This window comes from Oxyura jamaicensis, chromosome 1 (genome assembly GCF_011077185.1).
Source record: "Oxyura jamaicensis isolate SHBP4307 breed ruddy duck chromosome 1, BPBGC_Ojam_1.0, whole genome shotgun sequence".
Taxonomy (NCBI): domain Eukaryota; kingdom Metazoa; phylum Chordata; class Aves; order Anseriformes; family Anatidae; genus Oxyura; species Oxyura jamaicensis.
Genome location: NC_048893.1, coordinates 111,146,276 through 111,169,442, shown reverse-complemented (window position 1 = coordinate 111,169,442; position 23,167 = coordinate 111,146,276). Strand labels below are relative to the sequence as shown.

General features: G+C 40.0%; 1 protein-coding gene across 4 annotated transcripts in view; it reads left to right on the top strand.

Moving 5' to 3' along the window:
• ERG (ETS transcription factor ERG) overlaps positions 1–23,167 on the top strand; it is a 108,786-nt gene that overhangs the window by 74,328 nt on the left and 11,291 nt on the right. For 3 of the 4 annotated variants that reach the window (XM_035315772.1, XM_035315773.1, XM_035315775.1), the window contains exons 2-6: positions 1,210–1,427; positions 14,773–14,924; positions 18,426–18,629; positions 19,618–19,698; positions 21,731–21,802. In XM_035315772.1, the coding sequence (XP_035171663.1) occupies positions 1,210–1,427; positions 14,773–14,924; positions 18,426–18,629; positions 19,618–19,698; positions 21,731–21,802 (727 nt within the window). The remainder of the gene's footprint in view (positions 1–1,209; positions 1,428–14,772; positions 14,925–18,425; positions 18,630–19,617; positions 19,699–21,730; positions 21,803–23,167) is intronic. The other variant, XM_035315774.1, reaches the window with a different exon arrangement.

Genomic DNA, 23,167 nt, shown 5'->3' with positions numbered 1-23,167 from the left:
TGAAGGGATGGATGCTTGAGACCCTGCTCCTAAAATCAAGAGATTAGGGGGTAATCTCAGTCTCCATGAGAAATAATAAAAAGAAAGTGATGTTCCAGCCCTTGCAGCTGCAGATAAAACTGAATATTAACAGAGTGCACTCTGAGGACTCACAAACCAGGCAAATAAAAGGAATAATAAGTGTAAGCCCCCCTTAAAAAAAAAAAAAAATGTAACTGCTGATTTTTAGGACACCATGTGGCTGCTGCCACTCATGCAAAGTCCTTTTCCAGCATCTGGGGAGGGCTTGAGCATGTCAGCAGAAGGATGCCCTTCGCTCTGTCTCTTCTCTCTCTGCCCTCTCCTCTTTGTCCTCCTCTGCTGCTGTGTCTGCTGTTTTATTGCTCTCATCCCAGCTGAGGTGAGGGCCTGCAGGTGCAGTGCCCTGGTGAGGGTATGGTGGTGCACCTGGCTCCTGCATGCCCCTAGCCTCTTCACCCTCAGCCATGGCCAGCTGGCCCCTTCTACCATGACTGGGGGCTGGGGTCCATAGTCTGGGGCTTTCAAGTTCTGCAAGCTACAAGGAAGTGTTTCTGTGAGAGGCGTAGAGGCTGTCAGTGGGCATGGTGTCCTACAGGAGCTTGGGGCCTGCTGGTTAGTGGCAAAGCCTGGGACAATCTGCCTTTTGCTGCTGCTGAGGGAAAGAGCAGGATCTCTGGATCAGGGGTGACAACCGGCTGTGTCTTGGCACCCTGTCCAGGAGCAAATTGGCCCTGGTCCCAGAGGAAGGAAGAGAAGCTCCCTGTGAGTCAGCAAGGTCTAGCTCCTGACCATCTCCTGGCAGCTGGCACCTGCAACAGAGCTGTCCCTCCATGTCCACACCTGGGACATGAGTGGCTTGAGATCCCTTCCCTCCCTGCCCTCTCCTCTCTCCTGCCACCATGGTATGCTTCCTTGGCTTTTGGCAGAGCATGTGTGTGCCTCTGTTCCACTGTTAGCAGGAGATATCTCACCAGGCACAGTGTGTGTTGTCCCTCTCCGATGTGCGGCTGGCACAGTGAGCCCTCACCTCTGCCAGCAGAGGAGGCATGCCTAAAAAGCAGTAGACATTTAAGCAAGCAACCAGCTATTTGTCTTCTCATAAGATGGGTGATCACCTTTTTTCTTGGGGGATTTTATAACATCTGCTCTGAAACACTGTCACATTGACTTCTATTCTCTGGTTTGCAGGAAGCGTTATCAGTGGTGAGTGAAGACCAGTCCTTGTTCGAGTGCGCCTACGGATCACCCCACCTTGGAAAGACAGAGATGACGGCCTCCTCCTCCAGTGAATATGGGCAGACGTCAAAGATGAGTCCGCGTGTTCCCCAGCAAGACTGGTTATCACAGCCCCCAGCCAGAGTCACCATCAAGATGGAGTGTAATCCAAACCAGGTTAATGGGTCAAGGTAATAAGGCCAGTGTTACCACAGCTGATGTACCCTTTTCTTATGATGGGCACAGTTCACTTCTCTAAACTCACAAATCAAACACCATTTTGTAGTATAAACCTGCATTACAACCTGGGTTGTATAAATTAAAGCATATATTAAAATTAGGAAAATGTGTCTGTGCTGTGGTTTTGAGCAGTTATACTAATCCATCTAGGACTGTGGAGTATGTGATCTAATATGCAACTGAAGTTGTCAAATATGGTAATCAGGTCTGATGCTTTTGCTTTAAATATAACCAAATAGAGAAGCATAGGAAGTAAATTCCTGTAATGGCAGAGGGAGCAAACTATTGATTTATTTACTTATAAATTTTATACAAGCTATTCAGCACAATGTGCTGAAGAACATAATCATGGAGTTGGATTTTAGAAGAGCTTACAATGAGCAAACACCACCTGTATGGAGGCAAGCAGGGGAGTAGGAAGGAATGAAGAAATAACTTATTCAGCTCAACAGGCAATAGCCATAGCCACAGCCTCTCAGGCTGTGTTTTCTCAGGCCTTTTTTTTTTTTTTTTTTTTTTTTTCCTGGATGTCTCTGTGAAGGACAATTGTACGGATTAGACTGAAAGAGTAATGTCATGGCTTTTGTGGATATAGACTGGTAGCTCTCCAAAGCATAGGAGCCCTCTGTACCTCTGTATGATTTTTCCCATCTGAAAATGCACAATGACACTTTTTTTTTTTAATTATTTTTATTTTTTTATTCAAGGAAACTATCCAAGCAAGTGCTTTCCTGTTTAAAATGCCTGACTGTCAGAACAGTTTTCCTTTGGTGTTGCTGAAGGGCAGAGGTTCAGAAGGAGTCAGTTACTCATAATAGTTGGCAATGTACCAGTGAAGACCATGCTTCACATCGCTCTGTCCCAATACCTGCCTACTAATCTCATCTCCCAGCATCAGATGTTTAGATAAACCTCAGTCGTGGGCATGTGGTTATTGTTCACACTGGCTGTGCTAATGTGATGAGCACCACAAGCAGGACAAAGTGGCTTGACAGCTTATCACACCTACATTTTTCTTAAGAATGAAAATTGGATTTTCATAAGGATGGAAAAGGATTTTTAATAAGGATGGGAATTGTTCTGAAGTCAAATCAGACTTTCCACTGAATAGGCAAAGATTTGAGTGGTGAACTGAAGTTACAAAAAAATTAGGGAAAGTATTTTAAGCCTGCTTATTCAGAACCACTTATAGTGATTTTGTTTGTTTGTTCTTTTTTTGTGCTAATTAATTATACCCATATAATCATAAATGATATATTGATCCAAAACTAGTTTCACCTGTTTCTCAAACTACCACTAAATATATGTTCTGGCATTTTTGCAAGACTACTGGTCACAATTTTTCTTAGTGTAAATTCCACAAATGCATTAGAGTAGATAATTAGCGTTAATCATTAGGGGTAATGATTTGTAATATTATGCAGAACTAAAGCCAGTTAGACACAGACTCATAGTTTCACATACCCATAGATGTTAAGGAAGGGTCTAGATCATACAGATTCCCTTGAAATTTTTGGTCAATCACATTTTAGAAATGATCAGCAGCAAATTCTGCATTTGTTGTGCTGGAATCCTGAAATACGTAACTAGCCTGAATATTGGAGGAACTAGCCTGAATCACAAGTTTGTCGCTGTTGTGGTAGTTTAAGTAAAAGGTGTAGGCAGCAGTGCTGTCTTTTATTAGCCTGGGGAGATGCCCGAGTCCAGAGAGACCCAAAAGTGTCATTGTGTAGGGATGTGCTGTTGAACATGCAGATGTAAGAACTTTTCTGTTCAGAGCCTCTGCCTCCCTCCCAGGGGCCATGCCTTCGTTGGATAAAAATAGAATTAACCAAGGCAGGGGGGGAACCACAGTGCAGCCACCAGGGCAGAGCACCCCAGCTGCAGGGCTGGAGCTAGACTCCCCATCCCTCGCCTGAACCCTCAGTTTACGTGTTGCTGCCTGCCCCGCAGCATGGCTTTAGCAGGGGAAACAGTAGCTGCATGAAATATTTGTGCATGTGCTCTGCACTGTTACTAGCAAAAGCAATGTCTACCTTTGCAAGGCTGAATGTTGAGGGCTGAATGTCTTTAAATTATTCTTTTTATACCTGCCACAAGGTCCCATATGTTCTGGAATAATCATAAAGCTTGATTTTGATTCATACTTTCCCAGCAGAATTGTTATTTGTTATAGTTATGGTGGCACCCAGAAATTGTCATGGCATCTGAAACCCAGTGAAACACTTCTGCACCATGCCAACTGCTTTTGCAGCCTGTGACAAATGAAAAGAAGCAATTTTTTGTACTTTCTCTCTCTCTCTTCCTCTCTCTCTCAAAAAAGAGAAGTAATAGGGCTACCTACTTCATCATTAGGACTTGCAGTTTAGTGCAAATCAGCTGATCAATGCACGAAGACTAAGTTCCTCATTTTTGTTCAGGCAGCATCACTCAGAGCTGCTTAATGTGGCCATCATTAGAAAGTGAACTACTCAGTGGTGACCATTGTTTCCCAACATGAACCAGCGAGTGAGCTGGCATAAGGGTTTTATTGCCATAGGAGTCCATGCAAGCTACTGCTCTGAACTGCAGAATGTTCTTGATCAGAACACTGGTTTTCTAAAGGGCACATTCTGGTTGAACATATAATGGCAAGAAATTTAATTATTTCTATATTGAATTAAAAATAACCTGCAGCATTGGAAGCATGTTTTTATTCATTAATCTTGGATTTGACAACCTTACTTTTGACAGAGCAATGCAGAGTAGGTAACTAGAGAAAACCAAGAAAACTCATGCTTCAGAAGACATTATGCTAAAAAAAGGCATTTATAGACTACCAAATATAAGAATAGTTTAACAGAAGAAAAAATAATCACGTATATATTACATAACACACAAATAAAAATATTACTCTATTTCATCAGAAATATATTATTTCATAAGGCCTAATACATGCATGAAAAATGTTAATATTATATTTTAGTGGAGAAATAATTTTACCAAATAAAAGTTATAAATCTATTTTGGCATTTTAAAAATTCATATACATATGTGTATATAATTTGCATAATGCTATTATGCTTTGAGAATCGTAATGTTTCTTGGTATGTGATATTCCTGCCAGTTGTAGAAAAAAAAAAAAAAAAGTGTATCACTCAAGCCTTGCATAAGATGAGAACACTTACTATTGCTTAGGACTACCAATATTGAAACTGCTACTGTTCAATGCAATATATAAATATTATAAATAAACAAATATTACAAAATATATACATCTTACAAATCTGAAAACCATTTTTTCCTTCCTCTGGGCTTTTGCCATGTGTATGTTGGTCTTTCATTGGTTTCCTGGCAGATTATCTGCTGTTTGTCACATACATAATATTGGACACAGTTTATATGTGCAGATTAGCAGTGCCCTGCCACTTGCATTTACTTTTCTGAATAAGCCTTTCCTACACTGCCCATTTGCAGTCCTTGTATTGCTTTCCCTAAATGAAATTCTAAGTTCTTAAAAAAAAAAAAAAAGTTTTATAAAAAATATTAAAAATTAACACAGGTAATGGCTAGAGAGCTTGGAGCATCTTCTCATCTAATAAAACCGTAGCTGCTCACTTTACACCGATTTTTAAAATCTAGGTTGCCCAAAAGGTGTCTAAAATATCATGGCCATATTGCAGAGTCCCAGAGGTGCTACCTCTAGGATCTGCAGAATACCCTCCCTAATTCTCTTCCTATTTAGGAGATTGTCTGAACAATACCATGCACAGAAGATGCAAACCAGGGTATCAAAACCCACAAAGTGGCAACAGGAGAATAGTTAGCTTCATTAACATTTTTTTACCACCTCCCTCTTACTCCTCTCTGTGTTGGGCAGCTTCCTGGCTGTATATTCTGTCATCTAGAACAGGGTATAAAATTTTAGGAGCATGTTGGACCTCTTACACACCAACAATTTACACTTAACAAATTTTCACTCAAATGAGAAATGTACTCACTCTGATAGGACTCTCCCCAGATATACTTTGGCTGCAATTGCCCTACATTAAATCTTAAATCATAATGGTCTAAAAACTGGTGTCCCTATGAATTCTGAAGAAATAACTTTAGAAATAAATTAAAGGGTTATTTTCAGTGTGCTGCAGAGGGATTAACTACACAGTTTTCTTTAACAATCACAGTATTTTCCAAACTAAACCCTGCTGCACAGCACCAGAAAATATAGCCTAAGGGCCTACCTTAAATTAAATAAAGCAAGAAAAGTTGAAATTAAAGCTGTCATTACCTTGCATATACAATGTATATTGTCACACATAGTATTAAATTCAGTTCCTTCAAATCTGTTGTGTTGGCTCAGCCATTATATTTCTTCCAGGTACATAAATCTAATGAGAACTTTTGTGCCACCATATAGTCAATCTTTCACCTGAATGTAATAATATTGTTTCCTGCTATTTAGTGTTCTTTAGTCAGACCAAAAGATTCAACCTGATATAGTAAGGCACTATAATATAAATCTGGATATTGCCTATATCATGCTGTTACTTACTTTTCTGTTTATTTTTCTTTATATATTTTATCAAATTAAATATAAGCAATTCTGTTACAATGACTGAATGCTACTTATATTATGCATTTAGCATGAAATTCACCTCTGTGGAAATGCTCTCATTAAGGCTAGGGTACAGTATTCAAGTCTGTGAATTATTCAGTGTGCTGTGATCACCCTCACCCATATATTCCCACTCATGGACATGGACAAGGGTGGGAATATACAAAGGTAGCTTTGAAGATCTACATTTACTGGTAGGTAATCTTTCTTTTTAAGGGAGCCTGAGGTGGAACATAGGGTCTTATTCAGGCCTCAGATAAATTTTACTTGCCAGGTGCAGTGTGATGATTTCACTGAAAATGCATTATGAATGTTAGCTGCAGTGAAAGCACAGCAAAAGTTCTCTAACATCAGCTTGGCTGACACAGAAGTTTTAAAGAAATGCCAGAAATAATCAGTTGTCATTAAGATTTAATCATGTGCAAAATGTTGTTTAAAGTGCTACCAACTGTACCTTAAAAACCATTTGTAAATGAAATTATCACTTAATATATTTTTTATGCTGGCTCTTTTGGGAAATACCATATTTCTTTGCATGTTTCTGTTCTATACTTTCATCAAAGAGCCTCTGTGCTGGCTGGATTGAGTGCACATGACATGCAGGAGGACTTTCAGAGTCCAGAGTGGCCTCTTGTTTTTTTGTTCCTCTCCTGCCCCCCTTGATGTAAGCTCTACTCAATGTAGCTATTTATTGCTTTAAAAACAAGCAAATTATAATGGTTTGCACTTGAGGTACCTTGCGTAGTCTAGCCATGTGCCAACTAATTTGCACAGCCCTGAAAGAGGTTGCATTCATCCATATGGAGCTCTGTACTGCCACCACGACAGGACCATTCTGCTCCCAGGATGCAGGTCGGCATGCTTTAAGCTAGGTCAGTCACCTCTGTATTATGCTCCAGCCTGTGGGATGATACTGATGGTTCTAGTCAGAGTATTTCCACACCTTCTGCACATCCAACACATCAAGAAACAGGGCTAATCTGCAGCAGTTACTCTGACATCACTTGTTTTTCAAGGGCATGGCTTTTTCCATCACTGGAGCACAACCCCGCAGCTGAGGCTCAGTATCATCCCTCCTACATCTGGTGGCATACCACCGGCATGCAGCCCTGGTATTCTTGGTAAACCTCAGCTCAGACTAAACAAGCGTGGTCTAAGACTCGTGGCAGTCAATGGGATTCTCTCCTCTGGCTGCAACAGAGCTTGAGTCAGCCCCTGCGTCAGTCCGCAGCAAAGCTGGGAGATCTGTCTTAAGAGGATGATTTTCCTCATGCACTTATTGGAGCTGCCTGTATAAAGTAGCATTAATCTTGGGTAACAATCTTTTTTTCCCACTGATTGGGTGGTTGGTGGAGTGGCTGCCTACCAGACTGGAAAAACTACAAATTTAGGATCTTCTTCATGCAGGGCTTTCTGTGTGATTACTTCTAAGGAGTACCTCTTCACTCTGAAAATCCACCAGTTAAACATTAATGTGTGTGTGTGTTTGTATGAGCAGGGCTTGGCTCTGTTCTGGAGGCAAACATGTTGCCAAGGAGAAAAACAAACCATCTCTTCAGCTTACTACTACTACAGCTACTTTTTAGTGGTTTTTTTGGGGACTGGCAGGTGCTGTTTAAGAAGCGTTCCACCCTGGGGTGATGTGCTCATTCTTAATTGGCATGGTTACATTTTGGATTAACCACTGATGCTTAAATTGTGTGCTCAAACTTAGGAGTTTAAGATGGAGATGAGGACAGCCAAAATTCAAAAGTGCTAAGCAACCAAATGCTCTCATATGGGTAGAGAAATATAAAATCAGTCTTCAAACATTGACATCAGACCCCACAAGAGTTAAAAATCACCATCATTATTTCTGACTGTTCCTAACACTACTGCTTTATTTTCAGTATAGTATTTACTGTGTTTAGAGCATTTAGAAATGGTGGTTATGGTGCTCCCCCATGCTGGCATAGCACAGGCACTGACAGTAAATAGGATGTCTCTAAACCAGTGCAGTCTCTTCCTCGCCCCCTTCATTAATAGGTGTTTTATTTTGATCAGGGTAGGATCGATGAGGGTGCTCAGTATTTGAAGCTTGGGAGCAGCATTTTAAAAACAAAACAGAATGTGAGTAAGAAAAAGAGAAGTGGCTAATCTTCTTTGACTTTACATTTTGCACCCATCAGCCTCACAGCCCAATAATACTAATCACAAAAATCAGCAGACATTCCACAGACACGGGGGATTATGTTTTCTGTGCAAGATGTCACTTCTGTTTATGCCTGGCATGCTTTAATTTGCTAACTTTCTATATGATCCCTGCCCACAAAAGAAGGCACATGCGGTTAGGGAAGGGCCTTGTCTCCCAGTATTTCATATTTTATGAAACCACAAATACAACAGTCTTACAAGCTCTTGAAATGAAATACAATTTGAGAAATGTAATCCATTACCATTATAATAGAATTTCTATAAAAATAATAAAACAAAAATAAGAGAAAATAGGTCCTGAAAGTTATAGGCCAACTGGGAAGTCATTGTGGCTTTGGCCAAGCTATCACCATATCAGACTTCAGCGTTCTCCCAGGCAGCAATCTAATTGTAAATTATGTATATACAGAACATCATTTCTTAGCTTTGGCTTTTAGTGACCCCATTCCCTTCTTTCCCTTTCTTCACTCCAACCTCACACATAAGAAATATTGAAGTGTTTGCACTAATGGAGAAATGACAACGTGCAGTCAAACTTAAACCAGCTGTTTCCCCACACTGTGAACACAAAGAGCCAGGCTGGTAATATTTATAGCTTGACTGGCCTCTAGTGTGCCAGACGCTGACTGCCTTAATTTGCCATGATGGCCTAAAGGCTTGAAGCAGCTGTGGATTCCAAGATAGCCGGGGAAGTTAAGCAAAATAAATAAATAAATAAATAGAAAAGATTGTTTCAATTAGCAAAAGTTATTATTTGATTGAAAATGAACTGCTGTTGCATATACAGCTCAGTAAACAAGCATCTTTTGTTTTGCTTACAAAAAGCCAGCAAAATGCATGTGTTGGCATGTGGCGTTTACTTTCTCCTTTTGTTGAAGGAAGTAACAAGGCACTCTATGTGTCACATTGTGACATCCTTTAGCAACCCCTGCCCTTGCCCTGTGCAAGACAAAGTTCCTACAGAGCCTGGGCCGCCCCCCCCCCCCCAAAAAAAAAAAATGCTATTGACCTTCCTGTGGATGCTGCAGTGAAGTTTTAGTGTGAGGCTGCCCCAAGCCCAGGTTTGCTGGGGCTACTGAAGACCGGTTTGGCTGCCCCTGCATAGCCCCACATGGAGCAGATCACCTCCATGTTTGTGTTGCCCCATGACGACTTCAGTTTTCATTTATTTCTTTTGTCTTCTTGGGCTTACTTTTGACACTCACCTTCTGGCAAAGTTGAGCAGACTCTCCCTGTGGCTTCAGCTTCAGCTTTAGCTAACTTTAGCCAGCAGTGCTGGTCCTGAGGGGCTTCCCTCCCTTCCACCCTGGGCTTTTCTGTGGGTGAGCATCGCCTATCACACAGCCACCCCAGGTGGGTGGGGGAGTGACTCAGGACATAGCTAGGCACTGAGTTACTTATCCACCCACCCTCCTACCTACCCATTTATTTACTTATTTGTGTATTTGCTGGGGAAGCAGCTCCCCAGCCCGGTTTGCTAAACAGTTGCATGAGGGCTTGTGCGTGCACCCCAGGGATGCTTTGGCCTATGTGATTTTTTTGGCATTTTAATGTCTCTGTTATGCCATAGTCCTCTGTAGGGAATTTTGGGCTGCTTTCACAGGAAGATTTGGCAGAGAAAATAAAAAACTATGCTTTCCTTTCAGCAGGGTGGCTGTGGTGGTGCACACACAGCAAGTTTAAGGGCAGGTGCCTGCAGAGTGCCTGCTATGCTTGCAGGGTTTGGCAGTGTGTACATGGCCAGGCACCTGCCTTGAGATACAGCAGTTGATTGGGCATGGTGGAAGCCAAAAGCAAGCACTGGGGCCTCTGATATCACTGCTGACAGCACTTTTCAGAGTCTCACTTTGCATCCATGGGGAACACCGCTGGTGCCAGAGAAGCAGCCCCTGGGGCTCTGCAAAGCTGCTGGTGCAGCCACCCTCCTGCTTCAGCGGCTGAGGAGTGCAGGGTCCTTCTCACTCTTGGATTGTCCCCAGTGATTGCTGCCAAAGGAGAATCCAAAGGGGAATCCAAAGGGCCCTTCTCTGAATGTTGCTGTGATGGCAGGTCTCAGCAGATGTGAATCCCCCTGATTCACAAAGGGGAAGTGGGTATCTAGAAGGGCAAGGAGGAAGAGTCTAGAGCTGCCAACGTGTAACCCTTTGATTTGATAGTGTGGACTAAAGAGTGACAGGTGGGTTTTAAGAAACAATGATTTACTTCAAAATTAGAAGTCTCAGGGAAGTTTTTGTTTGTTTGTTTTGGTGGGCCATTTTTTTTCAGTGATAACTCACTTTTGGGGAAAGCACTGATCAGTTTCACTACAACTTGAGCAGTTGCAGTGCATAGAGGTGAGCCTGAGCTTGCTTTGCAATATATTTAATATGAACTGACATTCATGTGATACCATTCTGGCTAAGTATAAATTTACATATGTAGGCCTTAATTCTGAGAGGGAGCTGGCTCTGTACAGCTGTCCCTGTTGTACGTAAGGATGGGGTGGGGACACCACAGCCCTGCTGGGGCCGTTCCCCTCTTTCTCAGGTTGTTGGCATTACAAAATGGGAGAGGAGAGGCAAGGAGAGGGATCTGTATCCTGCAGGACAGTGTCAGGGTTTGTCTGCCAGAGCCTCGCAGAAGAAAATTTCGTGGTAGCTCAGCATGTCCTCTGTCCTGACCAGCCACAGGCTGGTAGGAGGACCACACATGGAAATCTCTTTGAAGGTATTCTGTTACATCTCTACTGTCCTGAGACTGCTTTTCTGTAAGTAACTCTGTAAGGAAGTTATCCAAACCGTGGTTATTAAATTAACTTAGAAAGACACTGTATAGATATTTAGAGAACACAAATTTTCTCTTTTATTTTCCTCTGAAATTCAGAAGTACTAAACTACAGGGATTTATATTATAGGAATGTCACCATGATCATGTAAAATTTTGCTGGTTCCTAATCTCTGTTTTTCTTACACCTTGCATTTTAACACAACACAGGTGTTCTATATCACATGGGAAAATAGTAGCAAAGTGAAGAGGAAAAAAAGTGTTTCATACACTTATTTATGAACTCACATCTGCTTTCATCAGAGTCAATGGTTGGCAAAACTCCAGTCAGCTTCAGTGGGAGTGGGTGCTAAATTTAAACATCTTGATTCTAAGTAACACTGAATAAAGACAAGGCTTCCAGGTCCAAGGACCCATGGAGAAATACTTTCTTCAACAGACATTTATCATCCATCAGAGCTGAATCAGCTCAGGACTGGACAAAATGCTTTTGGGTAGCATGACTGTAGTCGTTCCACTTTTTATTTATTTATTTTTTATTTGGGTAATTTCCAGGTGTAACTCGGTATATTTACAAAAGGTAAAAATAACATGCAGCTGAGAAGAAAAATATCTCAGGTTTCATTTCAGACGTGGAGATGAGGATGAATCACTGCAGAGCTGCACACTTTGCACAGGGCACATGTTCTGAAAGCTGCTTTTCCACTGCCTCTGCTCCCCTGGTGGTTCAGAAATAAGGCAGGCTCACAGAATGTCTTAAAAAAACCCTTTTGAATACAATCATTCTCTTGTTGTTCTGGGCACTAAAAATACCATTTTCTGGTGTCTGCTTGCATTTTCACTTTTACTTTCTATGTCATAGAAGTCAGTTCCAGCCATCTGACTTAAGCTTTGGCTCAGTGGTACACATAAGCACACGCTCAATTTGAAGTACCCAAGTAGTCCTGTTAGCTCCTACAGAGCTGCTTACATGCTTGAATTAAGCATGATCTTAGAAGATCTGCTGAACTGAGGATTTGCTTGTCCACTCAGTACACTAACACGACAAAACTCTTGACTGTCTTCTTCTGGTTTTTAATGAAAAGTTATGACCTATTTATAATCTTCTTCCCCACCCTCTCTCTGTTTATATTCAAATCAGAGAATCAGCTCAGCAGCCTTGTCAGGTTGCCAAAAGCTGTGTGCTACTAGTGGATCTTTCACATCATTTACTGTTCCATGTTTACAATAGTGTTTTTGTTTGTTTGTTTGTTTTTTTAATGCATGATTGCCTGTGGAAGTGGTTTAGGCCAATATTGATGTTGTATTTCACGTCAGCATCAAGATTTCGATATTGCTGTATCCTGAGTTACTTTTCACAGAAAAACAAACTAAAGTAACTGGCAGTTAGGCCAAAGGATGCTGCTAGCTCTGTTTCCCCAAAACATACCAAAAAAAAATGTCAGTGAATGAGCCAAATTGCCCTTTCTTTTGTCTTGGTAACATAATATGACCTTGGCAGTCAGGGTGGGCATTTGCATAGGTACAAATGAGGGCCATGGATCCAAATATACATGTTTAGTGTGTACTCACACATAGATGCCATTTCTATTTGTTAAAGGTAAACAGAAAAAGCCAACATTTTATTCACAAGCAATCATCTCAAAAGCTCACTTTCAACATGTTTATGTCTGAAAGAAAAATTATTTTGTTTTGCTTAGCTCCATTTAGACAGAAATAAGCTGCCTCCCAGAATTATATTTATAGGTATGTAGTGGGATAGAAAAATTAAACCTGAGAGAATAATGCCCAAGTATTCTGATTCTGTTGGAAAAGCTAAATTCACCACCACTCAATGACAGGCAAGACCACATGCTGACTGTATCTTCCCTTGTGGCTATTATTCACTTGTGTGGCTCACAAGTACTTACAGGACCCTTACACAAGCCAGATTTCATATGATCTGTGTTAAGCAACACCCAAGATATATTATACCTGAAAAAGGTATGTGCAGCCAACATGTCCCAGGCAACATTCAGGATGCTGTGCCTTCTCCTAAAGAAGATAACAGTACCTCTGGAATGATTTCTGTGATATATTTTCTTTTTAAACTGAACACCATCAGCAGTTCTTTGTTTGTTTGTTTAATATGTATGTTAACATGATAAAATACACAGTAACAAGGCACAGAGAAAACTGATATGTTTAAAATGTATTTGTAGTATTTAAAATAGATACTAAATCTTTTCAGCCTTCAAAAAGTTAGCTATTTTTAAAAACACACATTTGAAACAACAGCTGCATTAGTTCCTGACCCATGTGCTGAGCAGACAACACAACTGAGTCACTTAGGCATTGGACAAAATATCTGCCACATCCTTTTGCTATATGTTGAGCAGACAGTTCATGAAACGGTATATTATTTTTCCTCTTTTGTCTTCCAACAGTAGTTTAACACTTCTGGGAGAGTGCCTGTAGTCTGACCATCAGTGGCCTTACAGGGCCTTACAGTGGCTTTACAGGCCTCACAGTGGCCCAGCGTTTGCATCAAGAGCTGGGGTTTCCAAGCTGGGGAGAGCAAGAGGCTCTTGGTGAGACCCATTTGGAGCCAGGGGATGACAGCAGATCCTGAAACACCCTTCCCAGAGTCTAGGTCCTTGGAGGGTCTCTCGGTCCTCTGGACTGCAAATTAGTTAGTTTGCAAGGAACTGAAATGAAGCATAACAACCTGACTTACTGCTGGTGTAGTAAGACCATGGTGCAATTTCAGCAGTTAAATGGCAGAACTGAAATAAAGGTTGTTAGCAATGTAGTATCACTGAAGAAACCCAACCCAAGTAACACCTTCCTTCCCTTGCCAAACAGCTTCTTTGAATTTAAAGGTATTCCCTATGGCTCTGTTCTTTCTTTTGATTTTTGTAACAATTTTTCTCTCTCTGATGAAACACATTGTAGACATTAAATTAAGGGACAAATATGTCTGTGTCTGCCAGGAAGAAAACTGTGATGCAATTAAAATGCCATTAGGGAACCCACTGTGGGATGTTAAACCTAAAGACTCTATTCAGAAAGTAAAGCCAAAATTAAAGAGGTGTCTGGTTGCAGATCCTCTGCAGATTTCCATTTCTTGACTATAGTACCATGGAGACTGCACTAGTCAGGAGCTGAAAGGTTTTTCCAGTCATGCGTGTGGTATTTTGAATCACGGATTTGGCAAACGTTACTTTTCTGTAGGCCATATGCAGAAATATGTCTACATTGCATAACATAAAGTGCAACTGAGTGTGGCTCACATGAAAAAGTGACAGTAGTGGAGGTGGAAAGCTGTCCAAGCCTAATGAGAACTAGTTATATTTTTTTCCTCTCCTACCTTAAGCGCACCACTATGTTTTGCTGAATTGTCTGTGCAATGCTTGGAGAGAGAAGCACAGCTACTTGCAGCCATCAGGCTTAGCAACCTCATGAAAAAGCCTCCATTCTAGCAGAGTTTCCAGAAATAAGACATTAGCATTTATAGGTTTGGAGACAAGGAGACCAATCCCCCAAAAAAAGAAATATGCTGTTCATGGAGACTGGTAATTTTTTCTGAAACAACTGAAGGATTCAGCAGAGTCATTGGATAGTAGTCATTGGGTAGAGTTTACCAATGACAGCCACTCCTGATGCTCCAGTCTCATTTTTTTCCATCTCATTCAGCGTGATTCTTTGCTGAGGATATTAGTAGGGACTGAAATAATAATCAAAGCACACCTCTCTTCTTTGTCTAGGAATTCACCTGATGACTGCAGCGTGGCAAAAGGAGGGAAAATGGTTAGCGGCTCAGAGAATGTTGGGATGAACTATGGAAGCTACATGGAAGAGAAGCACATTCCACCCCCAAATATGACTACCAATGAACGAAGAGTTATTGTGCCAGCAGGTTAGACCCTCTACACAAAAACTTCATGCAAACAAATGCGTTTTCCCTCAAAAAATCTACTAACTTCATTTAAGCAGATTTGAAGAAAAGTGGCAATGTGATCAGGAAGAGCAGTAATTTCCCAGAGCTATTAAGAGAATGAGCTGAAAAATATCACAATGAAGCCACCTCCTCAACCTGTTCTTCCTGTTTCAGAGGCAGAACTGGCTAGTGACAGGCACTCAGATGCTATCTGACTTCTCTCACTCCTTTTTGGAGTATTTCACCCTCACCTGAAGTAAGCAAAATAAACAGCAACTTCCATTTCCTAATCCCATGGACAGGCTGGTGTGGAGTGTGTGGGAAGAAGCTGATCAGAGGGCTGGAGCACCTCTCCTATGCAGACAGGCTGAGGGAGTTTGGATTGTTTAGCCTGGAGAAGGGAAGGCTCCAGGAAGACCTTATAGTGGCCTTCCAGTACCTGAAGGGGGCCTAAAAGAAAGCTGGGGTGGGACTCTTTGTCAGGGGATGTAGTGATAGGACAAGGGGTAATGGCTTTAAACTTAAAAAAGGGTAGAATTAAATTAGATATAAGGAAGAAATTCTTCACTGTGAGGGTGATGAGCCACTGGAAGAGGTTGTCCAGAGAAGATGTGCATGCCCCATCCCTGCAAGTGTTCAAGGCCAGGCTGGATAGGGCTTTGGGCAACCTGGTCTGGTGGGAGGTGTCCCTACCCATGACAGGGGGTTGGAATTCGATGTTTTTTAAGTTCCCTTCCAATCCAAACTGGAACAGGATGCCCAGAGAGTTTGTGGATGCCACATCCCTGGAGGTGTCCAAGGCCAGGTTGGATGGGACTCTGAGCAACCTGATCTAGTGGAAGGTGTCCCTGCCCATGGAAGGGGGTTAGCATTAGATGACCTTTAAGGTCCATTCCAACCCAAATCATTCTATGATTATGTGAAGGAGAATGGATCACTGTACCACATAATTTCCCTGAAAATACCAAATGCAGTGTGGTCCTCAGCATGCTAAAAACAGAATAGCTTCTGTGAAATCAGACAGTGCATGAAAAACCTTTATCTAGGTTACTCCCTCAGTTTGGTCAGTGTAATACATTTTAATGAACAAACTGACAACTCCACTGCAATTTAAGAACGTAATTGAGAAATTCTTGTTTCTGGTGGAAGCTTGGTTATGGGATTCAGCAGTTAGTTGAACTCCTGTGTACCTCATCTTCTACACAAAATTCTGCTGGAAGGTTTGTTGCCTAGGTTTGCAAAATACCATGACTATTTCTGAAGTCCAAGCATTAGAACATCTTGAAATATATAGGTGTTCATAAACCACTGGATACACACAGGACAAACACCTGCAACCTGCAAACAGAAGGGAATGTTTTGCTACTAGTTCCTCTCCAACAAAGATGTGCCTGTCAGAAACATTTCTGCTACTACTATGTTGCTTAATATTCTTACAGTTTTTCAGTTGCTAATATATGCAAGAGTCCTAACTGTGGCCAATTTTGCAAGCTGTGATTATTTCAGTTATTTGTCAAGATATGTGTGGACAAATATGTTGCAGTATCCTCTGCAATGGTGTTGACAGTTCTTTTCTGAAGCACGGCAGAGTGATGCCTTGAATAATGAGCTGCCTAGCTGGAAGCAGACCACACTGAAACTCATGGCATATGAATGTTGTTCTAAAACAAACATTTGTCTTCTTGATGGCTGGCACTTCTTTCAGTCTTTTAGTAACCTTCAGCATGGTTAGCTCAGCAAGATCTTTTTTTTTCAGTGTATTTCTGGAGCTGTGTTTTGAGGTGAATTAGAGTGACATTCAAGGTACAAGATAGTCACAGACACAGCCTTGCTATTTTGAGAACTATATAGGTAAAACTCAGTAGTTTTGTTTGGCTACCACACTGCCTAATGTGCTACTCGTGACAATGCTTAGCAATAAAAAAGCAAAATTCACATTTCCAACTGTGGTAACTCATTAGTTATGATAAATAAGAAACATTTAAAAATAGGCATAATGAAAATATTTTGGTAAACTTCCTGATGTTTGGTTGTTTACTTCAACCCGTACTGAATGTAGTTGCTGGAATTCTCTGCTGTAGGTGTGGGTGATATCAACCATACCACAAGGGATCAGACTTTAATCCCTGTAGTTTGCTACATATTTCACAACAGATGAAGGGGTTATTTCAAGTGATTTCTGGTGTGCTTGTGAGAATGGAGAAACACCCTCCATTCTCCAGAGCATCAAGTACTCTGACTTTCACTTCTGACTTAAAATTCCAAGAGAAGCATCAGAAAAGGGGAAGCACTGATGACTAAAGGATTGGGAATGAGCAGCATGACAGACTCTGAATAGCATCTAGTCAATGGAAAGAGGTCCTAACCTCCTTCAGATCAACCTGAATAATGGTCAGAAGAGATAATATGACACAGAAGTCAATACACAGAAAATATATTTAGGCTGTCTTTCAAGTCCCAGCCCTTTTGCAGACTTTTGTGCAATGGATTACAGCCATTTGACCTCTGTGTGCTGAAAGGCAGAACCTCTTGAGGAACAAGTGTCACCTTGGCTCTTAGCTTTTCTCTGCAAAAAGTATGAAGTCTTCATGCCAAGAGCCCTGTCTTCCATTATGAGGATGTGCATTGCAGGTCTTTAGGGACCTTCACATTGGTGTGGGCTTGCTCTAACTCACAGGACTAGTAAAACGTAGAACAGTAGAGGCAGAAATTAGTAGCTTAGAGGGACAAAAAAAAAAAAAAAAAGAACTTTGAGTTAAAATCAGAGATTCAAATATGGCTCTTGAAGATTCAAGGTATTTGGGCTTGTTCTTGTTTTGTTCCCCAGGTGGCTTTGCCAATACTTCAGATAGTAAGTAAAAACCCATGCAAGTGTAGGAACATATAGCAAAACAACACAGAAGTCTAGGAAAGGAAGTGCAGAATATGCTAATATGACCCCTTCTAGTTTATGAAATAACACTCTAGAGTATGAAATAAATAGCCAAATCTGAGTGCTTGCTTAGCCTAGGCTAGTAAATAGTAATATTGATTTGAACTGAAATTTTTCTTGAACAGATTGTACAGATTCAACTGAGAGCTTTGATTTTTTTTTCAGATACAGGTTGTAGTGTTGTTAATAGATTGTCTTAAATGATTTTCTGAATCGTGTTCTTTGCATGAGGACAAGAGCCTGTGTTAATTTGTGGATAGAAATTCAGAAAAATGGCAAGATGAAAATATTGAATGGAAGAAGGAGCCCAACAGTATAGGGCTTGCTGTTAATAATCAGGGTGTACAGCTCCTCAGAAGTATTTTCCAATGGACAGTTATTCTCCTCTCCTCTCTACCCAGTAGAAGAAAGTAATTCCTCATGTATCTCCGCCAGTCAGTACGCAGGGGATTAAGGTCTCTCCAATTTGGTTTACATTCTTTTTGCACTGATCTAGCACATCAAAGCTCTCTCCTCCCAACTAATTTTATGCTTTGTAATAACACTAGATCCTACGTTATGGAGTACAGACCACGTGCGCCAGTGGCTGGAGTGGGCAGTGAAGGAGTATGGTCTCCCAGACGTGGACATCTTGTTGTTCCAGAACATTGATGGGAAGGAGTTGTGTAAAATGACCAAAGATGACTTCCAGAGACTCACCCCAAGCTACAATGCAGATATCCTGCTGTCACATCTACACTACCTCAGAGAGAGTAAGCCAGTTTTCCGTCATTGTGCTAGTGCTTATGATCAATCTGTAGTTGATATCAGCCTTTATTTTTATTGATTTTAATGGTATGAATACATCCTGATGGGTTTTCAGATGTCTCTTGCTAATGTTGCTGATCCTAGGAACATAACAAGAAGCCCGATCCAAAACCTCTTGATTTTGAAGGAAAGATTCCTATTATTTTCTGTTGTTTTTCACTCATGTTTGTTGAAGATAAGAGTATTTCTGCGTATCCATCTCAGACAAAATTCAATTGAACCCCAACATATTTATCGGTACACTGTAGGAAGAAAATCAGATGGGACTCAGTGCTAATGTTTTTTCTGGTCACATACCCGTTTCTTTCCATTTTAACAATGAGAACAATAAATAGTGCAATCATTGATTTATAAAGCAAATTCCAGGCATGATTTTAAGAACTAGCAGTTTGCTCTACTCTGAATAGGATAAGAAAGATTTCATTGAATTTAATAAAAGTTCTGTAAATTTGTGGGGAAAAAAAAAAAAAAAGACAACAAAAATAAAAATAAAAGCCAGTCCCTGAAGTCCAAATGCAAATTACTTCTAGTGTATGACTAGCATTTCAAAGGAAAAGAAGGGACTAGTGAATTCCTGACTTGAGCACTTTTATCTAAGCTTGAGGAAATTTTGCAGGTGTGCCTCAGTTTAAAGAAGTTAAAATGAACATGGTTTTGAAACAAAAAAACAACAAGCATTGCAACACCAGTGCGGTGCAGTCTTCTCCACACGCACACTATCAATAATCAGCCAGAAATATTCTGCATTCATAATTTTAAATAAATGAATGCTGTTGTTTAAGCTATAACACCCATACCTCCCTGCAAACTGCAGACTGAAACTGACTGTTGGTAGATTCACATTCAAACAATCCTCTATGGGAAAATATGGTTTTAAAAGATAATTCTCATTTTTTTTTTCATTTTGGTGTTGCTTTTTGTTTTGTTTTGTAGCTCCTCTTCCACATTTGACTTCAGATGATGTTGATAAGGCCTTACAAAACTCTCCACGGTTAATGCATGCTAGAAACACAGGTAATGCTGGCACTGCTCCCGTTGCTATAGGTCATCTTCTAAAAGCACAGGATTCCTGTTTATGGGTTGCTTGTTCAAAGTGGAAATAGTAAACAAGGAGGGAGATGAGCATATCCTCTCCTTGCTGTATGTGTGTTTTATGCACATAACATATAGAAAAAGGTGGGGTCACTTAGGGCCAGATGGTGCAAAATATTTTCCCCACTGATAATTTCTTGTGTTCTACAAGCTAATGGGGTCCCTAACACTTGATAAACTGCAGGCTTGGGGCCTTGTCTCTGAAAGCTTTTTTCTCGTTCTGTCTCATTTTACTGTCAGATCTATATCATGAATCCCAAAAACGTTGCTGGAGCTCAAACATGCTTCAGCACTTGCCTAAATGCTACGGTATATGAGGACCATTTCCCCTCCCATGCAGTATATATTGCATACTTAATAAAATTGTTATTTAGGCAGCTATGCCATCTCATTTATCAGCTATAATATGTGTCTTGTGTTGGGATCTCCACTAAATTCTCCATGTTAGAATCTCCATTAAGTCTGATCTGAATGTAAAATGATTTTTGTTAGTACTCACCCTTCTGTTAAGTTGGCATAGGCAAGTGTAGAATGCAGGTAGGAAAACAATACAACAAAAACCTCAAAAGCATGTCTTTCAATCTTTGACTTAAAATATTTATGAAAATATTTCAGAATAAATTTTATCTTTCTCCAGCGGTTGTGCAACTGAGGATGGCATGGAATTGTACATATAATATAGTATGCATATTGATTAAAGTTGTTTGGAATATTGCATGATCATGCCTGAGGGTATTAGTTGCCTACAGTGACCAGAAATAACAATTATTTTTGAGAAATGAAAAAGATAATACAAAGGATAATGCAAATGAAAAGTAAAGTAAAATACAAAATCAAATTAAAAAAAAAAAATAAAGGCAATATTTCATTTAGTTTTTCACTGTGGTAAATAGCAGTGAGTTTCATAGAGAAATGAACTAGATCAGAACATTTCTCACTGAGATTAGATGTTTGCCATTTGACATAAACTTCTGCTGTGGCCTGTAGGCCTCCAGCAAATCCTACCAAAAGCAACAGAATTTTTTTTCCATTGACTTTGATGGGGTTTGGAATAAGCCTTAAGCCCTTTTTAAAAATAGATGGCCTCTACAGTCTTTTCCATCTTTGGCTTCCCAAATCCTAATTTGCCAAGCAGTTTCCACATACAGTTATCCAAGTGTTGTTCAGCAGTTCCATGTGTTATCTTTTTCTATGTGTGCACTGACAATGCTGTTTTAAAATACAGTTCACCAAAACGAGATTGTCTGCATTTATGCCATTGATCATTGCCGTAGGAAAAATTGCATTGTTCCATTGGCATAAGAGTTTTGGAGTGAGGTTTTCAAAAGACCAAAAACAGTTTTAGGAACAAGTTCCTCGTGAAGTCAGGAGTAACTACACAGACAATTCCTAATGATCCTTTTCACATTCCTAGAAATGGCAATTAGACGTCTGTTGATGTAAAGCAATTTCAGTTCCTGAGATGTGAGATACCACTTTCTATTATCAAGCTCAATATTTTTAGTGAGGTTTCTGAGGGTCTGACCCAAAGCCCACCAAGGTCTATGAGAAGATGCCACTGACATGAATAGGCTTTTGCCCAGGCCTGCAGTCTCTGTGGGAAATATGAACTTGCTTGGGAAGTACATGTTCTTCCAAGCATGAAGAGAAGGCGAAGAAGTCTTCTTTCAGAAGATATGAAACAACCTGCCCAAGTAGTAGGGATGTGTGGGGAGGGCAGAAGGGATTTCCTGAACTTGATTCTCTTCCCCCTTAACACTGATTTTGCATGGACGTGTATCCAGTCATGAGAGGATTTACACACATGAGAAGGCTATCAATATTCATATAACATTCCTAAGGTACAAAATATTCATAGTCTTCATTTAGACACACTAGAAGAGGGAAAGTATCAATGGAACTAGGGACTGTGAAAATGAATCTTTAGGTGTTATGTCTTCTTCTTTCTCTTTAGGAGGTGCCACTTTTATTTTTCCAAATACATCAGTTTATCCAGAAGCAACACAAAGAATTACAACCAGGCCAGGTATGAACAGTGACAACCTTTTGTACTATTCATTTGATCTCTTAAAGCAACTCTGTCTTCTACTCCTTCTATTTTCTCTTGATAAATGATAAGTTGTATTATGTATGCACACACATACTATGTACACATTTATATATGTCTGCGTATATAACATTGTGTAGAGTAAGATAATTAAATAGAAAAGTTAAAATCTGTGTCATCCACTTATCTTTGCCTTTAAAGCAATGCAGTCTAGTGTTCTAGACACCAGAGAATCAGAAGACTAGAGCTGTGTTCACTGGTTCTGTTGTGTGATTCCAGTACAGTCACTTTTCAATGTGTTTTAGCTCCCTGCCTATGAAATGAGTCAGGAATATCCTCCTTTGTAAGTTGAAATATATTGGGAAAAAGTACTCTAAAATATTTCTCCTGCTCTCTATTTTTTATTTTATACATCTGATCATGAATTTAAGAGATTGAATAAGTAAAAACAAACCACAAGGAAGTTCTTTTTGTTGAGAAGTGTGAGGTCCATGGAAGTATTGTGGGTGTGCTGTTTTGTGAAAGGCTACAGGGAATAATTACAAAGATGAGGACATTGCCATGAAGTAAACATTTTTCTTTGTATCACCCTTCACAACTAATGATGTTGGAAAACTGCCTTATCTGGACATTTGCTTTTTCAGTAATAAGCATAAAGTATTGTAATACATTGAGGGGAATTGGAACAAAGTACTGAATTTAAAGGAAACTCATAACTGAGCCAGAAGCATACATCCAAGTGGTCTGAAGGGACATACACTTGAATTGACTGAACTCTTTAGAAAAGATACTTTCTCTCATTAAAAAAATTGCTTTTCTTTTTAATAAGAAATATTTTATTTATGTTTTATCAATGCTGTAGGGCATAATCCAGGAGAGTATATGCAACTAACTATTTTGTGTACATTTATATACAGGTATACATGCCTGTCTGTAGATTTGTTAAAGCATAAACAAAAAAAGATAGATAGGTAAACATTTACCAGACCAACACATGAATAAATCCACCCTGCCCAATTTATAGGTAAAGAAACTCTTCTGCTAGATTTATTCATCTGTAGCAATGCTGTATTGAATAAAAAGGAAACCACAGATCCCATTTATATATTTGACATTTGAATTTAATAGGGAATTTACCAAGGTTCCCCACAACTATTTGCAATAAAACTTACATTAGCATATTGTAAGAAACAAAATATTTTAACAGATCAAGAACTGGCCAATTAACCTGCTACCAAGTTAAAAAGTAAACAGCTTAAATCACGGGTGCTTTAGCATTGCCTGCATTATAAATAGTTAATAGTAATGGGAAAAATGGCACAATAAAATTTGGTATAGATCTTG